Source organism: Protopterus annectens, chromosome 3.part0 (assembly GCF_019279795.1).
Source record: "Protopterus annectens isolate FY-2018-M chromosome 3.part0, PAN1.0, whole genome shotgun sequence".
NCBI classification, from domain to species: Eukaryota; Metazoa; Chordata; order Ceratodontiformes; family Protopteridae; genus Protopterus; species Protopterus annectens.
The window spans coordinates 679,789,407-679,801,923 of NC_056731.1; the positions used below are offsets into that span (position 1 = coordinate 679,789,407).

Here is a 12,517-nt window from a genome sequence, read left to right on the forward strand (position 1 = left end):
CAGTGCTTCGTGTCCCTGCCCAAGTAGCTGACACACACACTTTGAGATTTGATTTATATACAAGCAATCAGACACTCCTGGGGAAGGCTGGCACAGGTTTTCTAGCTATGTCCCTTCTGCCCAGACTATAAGGTAGTACCAGCTGCCACCAACCACACTTTATCAGCTATTATAAGGCCCTTACCAAAGGGTGACCACTTCTACTGTGTAATGTTACTATTATTCAAATGATAATTGTGTCCAAGACTTTTAAGGCTATTTAATAGTGGCCTGTACAGTGTCACCAAATACATACACAAGTACGCTAAGAGCTTAAATATCTCTACACAAACCAGCCACAATTAAAATGTTTAAATATATTTAATAATAAATAACAAAAGAACAAGACAATACTCAATAACTCAACACAGTGACAGCAGAGTTCAGAATAACAGGAAATACTTTAAAATAACATTGCAGGACAGTCTCACATAAATATATAAAACACCTAAACTACTCTTTACTGTATTTGTATCTATCTCTACAAGAAATACTATACCTAAATCTTACTTACAGAGCCAGGCAAATGCAAGTGCTGAATGGATGTTTACAGGTCCAAAGACAAATACAAAATGCACAGACTTTCCTGAGAGATAGTTCTTAAATTAATAATACATATTACTGCTGGGTTAACTGGATGACATCACTATATGACACCTCTGTGTCAAAAATATTTATCTCTTAGAAGTTTTGCCTGGAACTGGAAGTCGTAAAACAGTTAAATACTTTTACTTTTGAAACCTGTAATTATTTCTGTTTCCAGACAATAGAAATAATCTTCTAGTTGTAGACACCCTGTCTCTTTGCATTAACTAACTTTATAGCACAGTCATAAACAATTTCAACTTATTTTCTCAGAGTTTTGCAAGTTAACTCTGTATGTTCCCACTTCTACCATGAAAACATGCATTTTGCATGGGTATATACATTTCTGTTCTTTTCCAATAGGGTCCACTGTAGTTACATTCTTGAAGCTCAGTACATAACATACAGTTTTCTTACACTGTTGGACATGCTACACCTAAAGAAATCCCAATTCCTCTGAGCTACATGCTCTAGGGACCTAAACCTCGTCACCACAATAAACAGGACATACTGGAGGGATAGATTCCTGTTCCAGAGATTTCCCATGCTCTGGAACAAGCTACCCATCAATGTCAAGCAAAGTTCCTCATTAGCACTCTTCAAGAAAAATCTTGAGTGGATGGGAAATAGGAAATACACCCCGGGGAATCACTTCTGTGGCTCTGCTCAACAAGTGCACAGGAAATTAACTTTCTTGGGTGGCATAAGCCAGGGAACCTTGTTGGCTAGGCTTACTTAGGCCCTTGAGCCGATAGCCTAGTACCTACCTATGAAACTATGAGTATAAGACAGTTACTTGAAGGCAGATTCAGTGAAAAAAGGCTGAAATTGTGTAACAGGAGTATAAGGCAGTTACTGGAAAGCAAATTCAATGAAAAAAAAGCTGAAATTGTGTAACAGGAGTATAAGACTGTTACTTGAAAGAAGATTCAATGAAAAAAGGCTGAAATTGTGTAACAGGTGTATAAGACAGTTACTGAAAAGCAGATTCAATGAAAAAAGGCTGAAATTGTGTAACAGGAGTATAAGTAATTTGCATGGAAGATGGACTATTCCTGAAACTTTAACTGGCCACTTCCTGATTCCCTAGACAAAGTTGTCTGAAAAGCATTGAAAGAGACGATCTTCTGCAAAACAACTCTTTCATTTCAAGACTTGCTACAAATTGTGAAAAACATACATTCTCCAGGGATAGAGTGATCTTGGAGGTGATTATATTAAGTAGTGGGGGAATGAATGATTCATTTCTACATAAGAGCATTGGGGGAGGGGGGCTTGCTCGACCAGAATAAACATGCATATTTCTGGTTCTTCATCAAATACTACTGTTAAGTTATATACCAGTACTTTTGGAAAACATTATTTGAATGCTGATTCAGTTAATTTTCACAGTATAGTCCTACAATCCTGGCACATCAGCTTTAAGGAGTGCCACAAGAAATAAGTTAAGAGCCCATAACCATTCCCGTAGCAGCTGCCAACTTTCATCTTACAGATGCTCGGGGTACTCGTAGATGATAAGTTCTATGGGCACTTGCAGAACAGGTTTCAGTGAGCTGAAGCAGAATTTAGTACTACACTGAATACGACTTCAAAAAAGGATACAGTTAGAAGCCAATCCAAATGCTATGATAACCTAGACTGAATTCTAAAACAATCTCCATTTTGTCAAAAGATAAACAATATTATATATAGATATAGATATAGACACAGATATATATATATAGATATAAAACAGACCATCTATTCCAGGGCTACCATGTAGATAACATTCACAAAGTACTATAGCAAAACTAAAACCAAAACTATGAAAAGACAAGAATAGTGAAGTAAAGGTAGCCCTACATAAGACACTGGTGTAGATTCATTTGAAATGTATTGTATTTAGCTCACTCATCAGGTTCAGCAAGTACAGTCTTCTGCTGGACAGAATTCAGAGATGATTTGCTAGGATAAGTATGCAATGGGAACTGGCTCTACAATCAGCTTACCGAAGAACTGGACCTATAGTCAATAAAGGAAAGAAAACTGGGGGAAGTGATCCCCTTACCATTTGAAAAGCCAGACACAATAAACTAATGAGAATTTGCCTTGGCAGAGGTTAACAACTGTCATGTGGCACTCAAGGCGATGTTATTAATTTGTATCTAACGAAACATAATGCCAACAGGAAAAAGGATTCACTGATAACAGAACTAAATAAACTCCGAAACATTTGTATTTGGGATACCACTGATCGGTTATCATGTTCAGAAACAAACTGAATCAGTACTTTGGTAATACAAAATCTGATCAATAAGATATATATATATATATATATATATATATATATATATATATATATGTATATATATATATATGTTAAAGTGTATGTATATGTGGACTCTTTGTCAAAATACATTCGACATGCATTTCGAAATGCGCTGAAACACAGGTGATCTACTGTATGCTGGCATTTTAAAAATCAACATACCAAAAAATCCACAAGACTGAAGCAAACAAAAAAAAAAGGTCTCAAAAGAAAATGAGCGCTAATTTAGACATACTTTGCCTAAATAATGGTAGTGTTACAGAAGGCTTTTTCTAAGTTAAGGTATATAGGAGGGGTTAGGGGCTAGGCCAGTGTTAGATTCATTATGCATTGGTAAAGATGGTCTGGAGGCCACATACCCATCCTTATTAATGTGTGCTAACCCTGCCTGAAGTCCTGTGATAACCCCATACCTACACCATACCTTAGAAAAACCCTTTTCCATAATGATACTACTGCACAAGACACTCAAATACACACCACACCACATACAGCAGCACATATGCACAACACTAAATCTGCCTCCTTACCTATTCCTTACTCTAACCTTACTGACAACATTCATGCATGCACACATGCACACTACTACCCCTAATACCAAAACTTTCAACATACCTGAAAGTTTCCCATACATACTTTATCCCATGCACTCGATCTTCCTTATTTTGACACCTGCAACACTCAATGATCAAAACTCCTGAGAAATTTCCCAAGCAGTTCACTCTGTTTAACAACTGAAGATTCAAGAGAGTAAATGACACCTAAATATCTTTATATGGAAACATTCCATATAGCTGAATGTCCATATTATTATGCGTATTTAATGTTGGCAGAAGTGATCAAGTAGTCACATGACTGCTTCTGCCAGCATTACTTTCTAGGAGGTCATAGTGCAGCAGAAAAGGGGAATTTGCTCCTTCTGTGCTGCTGTGTGAACTTGGAGTTGGTAAATATAATTAACAGCAGGTGTAGGAGTGCAAGGGGGCTTGCACCCCGCATAAAACATGATTTTTCTTTTTTTAGTTATTCTGGGTTTCAGTCATTTGGGATCAATGTTTTGCCATTCTCTGTTGTTGTACTCAATATTTCAATATTTTGAAGTACATATACATACATACGTGTGTGTGTGTGTGTGTGTGTGTGTGTGTGTGTGTGTGTGTGTGTATGTATATATATATATATATATATATATATATATAGTGGAGTGTGTGTGTGTGTGTGTGTGTGTGTGTGTGTGTTAGCCTAGTATCCTCCTATGAACCTATTATGAATGCTCTTTTTTTTTTTGCTCATGTTTGTAAACAGAATGACTCGATACTACTACCTAATGAAAATAAAAAAACACATGTAACAAGTGAAATAAAACCTGTTCCTTCCAGCAAAAATGAAAATTAATGCCTACTTCTACACTAAACTCACAGCTCTGAAAATGGGTAGCTAGCTACTCTGCTTGCTTACACTACCTTGAAATATGTTTTTTTGAAGGGGAGGTTGTAATGACATAGTACACACTAGGCTAGTTTTGGCGAGAGAAAGAATCGCACATATTAAAGCTGCCACTGCTCTGAGCTTACAGCATGTAATTTTCTGGGTGAGAATCACATACAAGATACACTGTACAGAGCAAGTACGGAGAAAAAAACACGGAAAATGCCTATTTGTGACTTTTAAATTGTAACACAACAAGGTTGCAGAAGTGCTGTGTTGCTGCACACCCAGCTGGAAGTTAGTGATCATTACATATGAAAATGAGCACCATCGCATGAATAAAACCAAGAAAATGATTGAGGGACATGTCAAAGTCAAAGAAAACTTCATTGTCATTCAGAACTACACAGCAGTATAACTGAACAAAATTACAATGCTTCGTTCTCAATTCAGGAAACAGTTGCACATATAGACAGGGAAAAATTAATAAAATATCACAGCAGAAATTTAATAAGTAGCAATTGATAAATAAAGTAGGGCAACAGTGACCCACACCATCCCAGAACAGGAGACAAGGAAGACAAGAAACAATATAAAGGTAATATTGTCAAAGTAAAATTGAAACAATATCAGCATATCTATGATTAGACTGAATAATTGCACAGTTTGTATATTGTACTTAACAGTCCTTCAGTGTGGTAGGTGCGCTACCTTAGTATTGTATTTAGTTATTGCACATCCATAAAATAAGCCCCTTGATAGGCTACTTATGTAACAGACGTCATGGTTCATTTTTCCAAAGAGTTCAATAGTCTGACGGAGAGAGGAAAGAGACTGTTTTTTAGTCTGGTGGTCTTACAATGTAGGCTCCTGTATCTCCTGCCAGAGGATAGGCAAGTGTACAGACCATTGGCAGGATGTGTTGGATCGCTGGAAATCTTTTTGGCCCTGTTGATGCACTGGCATTTGTGTAGATCTTCCAGAGGTGTAAAATGCCTATTTAAACTATTTATGAAACAACAATTGTGATTTTAAATGATTTTACAACACAGCAAAAGGGCAGAATTAACACAACACAAACCACTGTGTTTCTTCAGAAGCAACACTGTCTCTGCTCAGACTGTGTGCTCCATCCACTTTTTGCAAAATGTGTGTGTGTGTGTGTGTGTGTGTGTGTGTGTGTCGCAACAGTGGAACTCCAGTCCGCTAATGATTGGTAGTGGATTTTTACGTACCGGGTTACCAGCCCTGATGCACAACCTTCAACGAAGGCACGCCCCATTCACATATGCCTCCACACAGAAGACGTTCTAGCTGAGAATCGAACGGGACAACGTCTTGCTATGAGGCGACAATGCTACCGCAGCAACACCACCGCAGTTGTACAAGTATTAGAATCAGAGGTCAAATTTTGCAAGTAAAAAGTTCACAGTTCCAGTTATACACAGTATATATGCACATATCTGTTCTCAGATCCCACAGTATCAGCTACCTCATTTAACTACTACAGAAAATGTTGTCTCAGTCTTCCTAAAAGAAGAAATTTTCATCTGTGGGTGCTGATAATACACCAGGTTGCTTGATTACAAGTGCAAAATATGGCCTGTCTGAACCCATCCTTAATCACTTTAATGTAAGTCACTGGCTACATTCCTGAAGCCTGAAAAATAGCCATTGTAAAGCCATTATGTAAGGGTGGCTCAAAAATGGAGCCTCGTAACTACAGACTCATTATTCTCATCAGCCTGATATGTAAAGCTACAGAGCTACTTATCTCTGACCTCATTAACCTTCGCATTGTCAAGCTCTTAAACCAGGAGCCTCACTGATTCAGCTTTGTCAAAGGAAGGTCCTACCTCTTTAACTTCATTAATTTCTTTGAAAAAGTAATCAAACAAATGGTTTGTGGTTATCCACCACATACAAACATATCTGGATCTGGCAAAGGTTTTTGACACTATTCCCCATGTAAGCATTATTGATAGACTTGTAAATATGAGTCTAAATCCATATGTTGTGCATTAGACAGCTAAATGTTTGGCTGAGAGAACCCATTTGGTTAAAGTTTTAAGTGCCACTTCAGAAAGCAAAAATGTTACTAATTGTGTACTACAGTGCCCAGTGCTGGGTCTACTCCTATTTGGTATCTGATTCTTCAACCTTCAGGCCAACACTACTGGTATATGGTTATCAAAATTTACAGATTACTATAGGCTGGTGGTGTTATTCATTCATTCTTGTAACCTTCCACTGACTCACAATTGATTGCTCCAACATGGGTTAAACCATTTTTTAACAATCGATACAAAGACAATCATCTCACATTAACTGTGAAAAATAAAGCATAGTTTATTTTGGTAAATAAAACATGTTTACATTCCACATAAATGACACCTCCCATCAGTCATGGTCATGAGGATTCTAGGCATTCTTACGGATAATCCCTTATCATTTGACAATCATGTCTCCACCGTAGTTTGGAAAGCCTTCTACCTGATCATATAATTTCCACGGCATCTCTACCAGATTCAGGGAAACATTAATTCCCCTTTACTCATATCTTATCAGGCCTATTATTAAATATAAAGCACCTTTTTGCATGTGTCTGTCTAACCATACCACTTAACATTAGAGATTCATAACTAAAACGATCAGCGGCATCAAAAATCTAAGTTATCAGGCCTCTCTCTCATACTCAGTCTCTTACAGACTCCTCTGTGGAGATCTGTGTCTAGCCCTTTGAGCCATGAAAGATCCAATGCTCTTCGAATTCCTATTCCTTCAGAGGACAAATGTTACCTCAGATACCTGGTTAACAAATATCAACCTTCATCAACAGATAAATAAGACATGTTAGCGTGGCAGATTCATATTTTAATGTATCACTCGCTTCTAGAACAAACTTCCACTACAAGTCAGGCAGAGTAGCAACTTTGATACCTTCCAGGTAAACCCAAATAACAGAATGGGCAGCCTCAATTCCTCTCCTGGTCTATCTTGTCTTGCTCTCTTTGAGGCTGGAAGGAACATTTGAAAAATGGACATTGTAGGGTTACCATCTGTCCCACTTTGTGAGGGACAGTCCCTCCCTGGGCAGGTGTGTCCTGCAAAAAAATTGTAAAAATGGCAAATGTCCTGAGATTTTAGGATAAAATGATTTCCTACATTTTATGTAATAGTTGCATAAAACAGTTATTCTGTATCTGAAACACCTAAATGTCATAAGAAACAGAATAAGCAACTAAAATGCTACAAGAATAAGCTTTTATTTAGGCAAAAAAGTGAAGTTCTGTCCTTTGTACTGGCCATGGGTATGTTTTGGCCTGCAAAATCTGATGTTTATACCAACAATGTCCCACTTTGGGCATTTGAAAAGGTGGCAACCCTCTGGACATTAGCTAGGTTTGTAATGATCTGCAGACTAACTGCATTGCACTTACCTATGAATTGATGACTACTAACGTCTCTTAGTTCATAGGTAATTACTAGGCATTCAGTCTATGATGTCATCACTGAGCTTAGCGCAAATTCCCAATTGCCTCTAAAGCATTGTCTGGTTAAGTGACTTGCTCTAGGTCAAACAGTAGGCAGATGAAAGCTGAGGGAATCAAACCATGCACCACAGGGAATAACTCATTAACAGCTCAGCATCTTAGCACTCTGCACCATCTGCAAGATAGCGATATAGTATTTCTGTCTACATTATCATAATTTGGAGGTTGAAAGCCCTGCAGCAACAGAATTTTTATAAGCCCCCCCCCACACCCCATTTCTCTCAGACGATATGGAGTTAAGTACACAGGTGTAAGAGGGCAAACATCTATATACGTAAGGGGGTAGTTAGAATAAACAAGTGGAGGGGTGCATGACTCCACATGCTGAAGAGGTGCAGAGAGATTACCCCTGCAGAAACATGTTTAAATTCTATTTTTTGTTGTTTTTAGTAAAACTTTTTTTTTTTAATTTTCCTTTCAGTGAATTACATTAAAGTGAACTCTGTGTCAAGAAGAAGCATTAAACTTATTAGTGGACCAGTGAAACCAATGACACACTGAGCATTCGATGAATCATCACACGAGAAGGCTGCAGTACAGACATTCACTCACCTCTTCTATACTGCATGTTTGTGGGCAGTGGGACTTGTATGAATCTGCCTGATCAATAATCATAACACACAAGTGTGTAAATGAGTAAACTGTATGCAAAAATCTATATGCTGAACTAGTAAGGCAACAGCAATTAATAGCACTTTGCAGATTTCACATACATTTAGGAACTTGTTTTAATCATGCAGTTATTAGGCTTTTATTGTATTTATGTTGTTTTAATCTGCCATTTTGTTCATATTGTTAGTGACCCTTAACTGTAAAATACCAGGTTAAAGGATTTTAAATATGGTAAAAAGTGTTGCCTGTCCACGAAGACCAATGCTTTCCTGGTATTATAATTAGTGCAGTGAATGCATTATTTGTAATGTGATATATTTGCTCTAAATTCATTTTTGCTATACCTCTTATCTGACAATGTGTAACATTTGTGGTATTATTCATGTCTGGTGAAATGTTACAGGTCTGTTCCCAGGCAGTTTAGTTCCAAGGATAAAACATGGAAAATATGTATCCTTTTAAATTTCTTCATTCCTGGTACCCACAGTGGCTCTCACTCCAATACCTAGGGCTCACCCTTGTATAAAACTGCCTTCGATTAATTTTGTAATTATTCTGAGCCAAACTTCAAAAGGGCCTATTATCTTCCTTGCCGTTAAATGAAAGAAATGGACAATGAAACAAGTTATACTTTTTTTCTGAAGAATACTCCATATAATAAAAAGGTAAACATTTGTTGGCTATATTCCTGCCCCAGGGTCTTAACACTGATATTGTAGGGGAACATAGTGGCAACTCTGATTGCTTTATGTGCCTTTACAAAGAACTGTCAATTGGCAACAGGACTTATTTGGTTCAACAATCCCAGTCTTTAGACCCCAGGCTCCTTTTGCCCTAATGAAGGGTGGGAGTGGTCAGGTTCAACATCTAGAAAAAAGATCCTTTTCAGGCTCACAAGTTTAGACAGGTAGCAATCTGGATCTTTAGGTAACTACTTTCATCCATCTATGTAGTATTACCAAGAATTTATCATCGGTACCGAAGATGGTTTTTAAGTGCCAAACAAGTTCTCACATGAATTTCAGTGGTTGTCTGTCTCATTTTTAACTTTAGTATACTAAATCCTGGGTGGCATGGCAGGTGTCAGGATAGCGAATGAGTAAGACTGTCCTTCCTCTTCCTCTTTTGTGGGTATAGCTGCGTACTTACCCTTTTCTACTTACAACTCCAAATTACTTTGGGTCAGTCCATATCTGTGCATTCACTCATAATGGCTCAGCCACTCACACTGATTCAGAAATGATGTACAATTCTTAGTGATCTATTCAAACAAGCTGTACAACACAGTGTTTTTAAGCATTTAGATGTGAAGATGGAGCCCTGGATTGATACAAGTTCTTTAAAAAAACAGCTCAAATAATCCAGAGGAAGTAGGTAGCTATCAAAACTGACTTTCCTACATTCCATAGGATTAGGACCTGTAGTACTGATGGCAATACCACTTTTCTTTTCCCACTTATATCTGTACAAGTGTTAGTGTCAAAAGACAAGAATTACAGTACATATGTCAGTGTTCGATTAACATACATAAATAATTATATGCTAAACTTCCAGACTTGTTTCCGTCAATGGCGTACAAGTATCTCACTCGGCAGCTACAGTATAATGCAGAAAAATTACAGAATTAGGCCATAACAGTACCAGAGACACATGACATGAAACGCTCTAGAAGGATTAAGAAATGGGATAAGAAGAAGGTCACAATATGCCTATTACTTACACCTCTTAGACTCCACTCTGTTTATGACAGACACAAAACAGTATCATTTCTCACAGCTTCATATTAACTGTAAAACTGTTTGGGGTGCAATGTAATTTCTTCAGTGTAATTAACCCAGTAGGTAACATATACACATCTGGATTCAAAAGTCGAGTTGCTAGTTGCTAGACAAATGCAGTCACTTTATTTAGGTCTCAGTGCTGACAAGGCAGTAGAGTACAAATAAAATGGGAGATGTCAAATAACTGACAAGCACTCTATGAGATGGCATGCTAGCCTCAAATTCCTCTGCGTATCAAATGACACCACCTACTGTAGAAGTAAAAGATTCTAAAACACATTTTAATGAAAATAAGAATGTCCCTAATATGATAAGGGACACACTTCTGTTGCATCTACATTCATGCAACTCCTTCCTGAAAGACGCCACAAAGAAGTAAAAAAAACAGTTAGAAAAAAGTCAGTAAAAATAAACAAAATAGTTGTATTGCTTGGTCCTACGCTTTCATTTATGTTCATTCCCTCTGCAGTCTTAAACTATCTAGGCAACATCTGATTAAACTGTGCGGCATTTTATGAATGAAGATGAGGCAAAATAAGGAATGGTAACCTAGGAAATATATGTACCCTGCATAAGCTGTTCAGAAATCCACACAACAAAATAATTCTTCACAGCCTAGCAGTAGTATGCCTTTCCTGTGATAATTCATTGGTTTTTACACTACAATACAGATGGATTTACACTGAAATGTGTGGTTTCCCCATAATTCACAAAGGCACAGAATTCTAATGAGAGGTAATCTGCAGGCCTCTACCCACCCTCTCTGAACTGTGTTACACCAATGCCTGTGTGATTTTGAATGAATGTACGCCACCACCTGTGAAGCACAAATTGCATTAAGCTCTAGCTACATTCCAGAAGTGAAAGAAAGATTAATAGCAGGTCATTTAGAAATGATGATTGCCCTTACATACATTTCCGACGCCTTCCACAGTAGTGTTGTTTCTGGTTACTTCCATTCTTGAGGTCTTTGTGATTTTGCCTCTGGTGGTTCTGGTGTTTGATATCATCAGGTTTAAATGCCCTTGGTCTCTCAATCATTATCACTTCGTTATTGATATCCTGAGGTTTTGGTTCAGCAGCCCTCTTGTACAGGATATGTGGGCGTTGCCCATCAGGTGCAGTGTAATTCTGGTTAAGTGCAACGTGCTGAGGTAATGGTTTCAGTATGTAATCTGCTTCTTGTGTCCTTATTAAACCTGACTAGAAAGAAAATAAAAAATAATCACAAGGGTATACAAGGTAGCCTTTGGAGATCACAGTCATTCTGGACAGGATATCTGCTGCCCCATTTAATACAAACTGATTCCTAACAGCACATCACTATATACAATGTCAGAGTCCAAGTTCCTAATACAGTACATCTGTTTCACAATACAGTATATTAACTGTCCCTATCACAGAAGGTGGAGATTTGGACATGCTTTTTACTTCTTCACTCACTGCCTGTTACTTTCACTTGCATGAAAACAGAATGATCAAACTATAAAATGATTACAAGGAAACACGACAGACAAAAATAGGCAATATTGTATTGCAGTACCCACCCTGTCAGACTGTGCAGAAGTGGCCATGGCCCTTGTGATTAGCATAACAAATGGTTGTGATGTATGCAAATGCAAATGATTCACTGCCATGCAGATTTGCCAGTGACATCATGCATACATTGGTTGTTGATTGACACATATGTAAATCACCCCTGTACATGTGATTTGTTGCTTGACAAGTTGATTGACACATAAGTAATATATAACATATATTATACATATAAGTATGTTCTAATACATGCAATGTAAGCTCTAATACAGTTTGAGTAATGCAGGTCACTATATAGTAATCTCATATTGGCATTCTTGGCATTATTTTTTACACTGATATGTAAGTGTGGCATCTGTTAAACACACAGATGTTGGCAATGTTTGTAAATGCTGGACATTTGTACTGTGTATGAGCAATTCAATTCTGTTACATTTTAAGCTTAATACTGTGGATGAAAATATGAAATTACAGTTGGGGAATGGGATTTCTGATTACTGCGGTGGTGTTGCTGCGGTAGAGTTGTCACCTCACAGTAAGACGTTGTCCTGTTCGATTCTCAGCTAGAGCGTCTTCTGTGTGGAGACATGTGTGAATGGGCGTACCTTCATTGAAGGTTGTGCATCAGGGCTGGCAACTCGGCACGTAAAAATCTACTGCCAATCATTAGA

The 12,517-nt window shown here is 37.7% G+C and overlaps 1 protein-coding gene across 1 annotated transcript in view; it reads right to left on the minus strand.

Annotated features, from left to right (window-relative positions):
- ADAMTS16 (ADAM metallopeptidase with thrombospondin type 1 motif 16) overlaps positions 1-12,517 on the minus strand; it is a 1,625,291-nt gene that overhangs the window by 1,343,172 nt on the left and 269,602 nt on the right. The window contains exon 4 of the mRNA XM_044065078.1: positions 11,225-11,513. Coding sequence (XP_043921013.1) covers positions 11,225-11,513 — 289 coding nt within the window. The remainder of the gene's footprint in view (positions 1-11,224; positions 11,514-12,517) is intronic.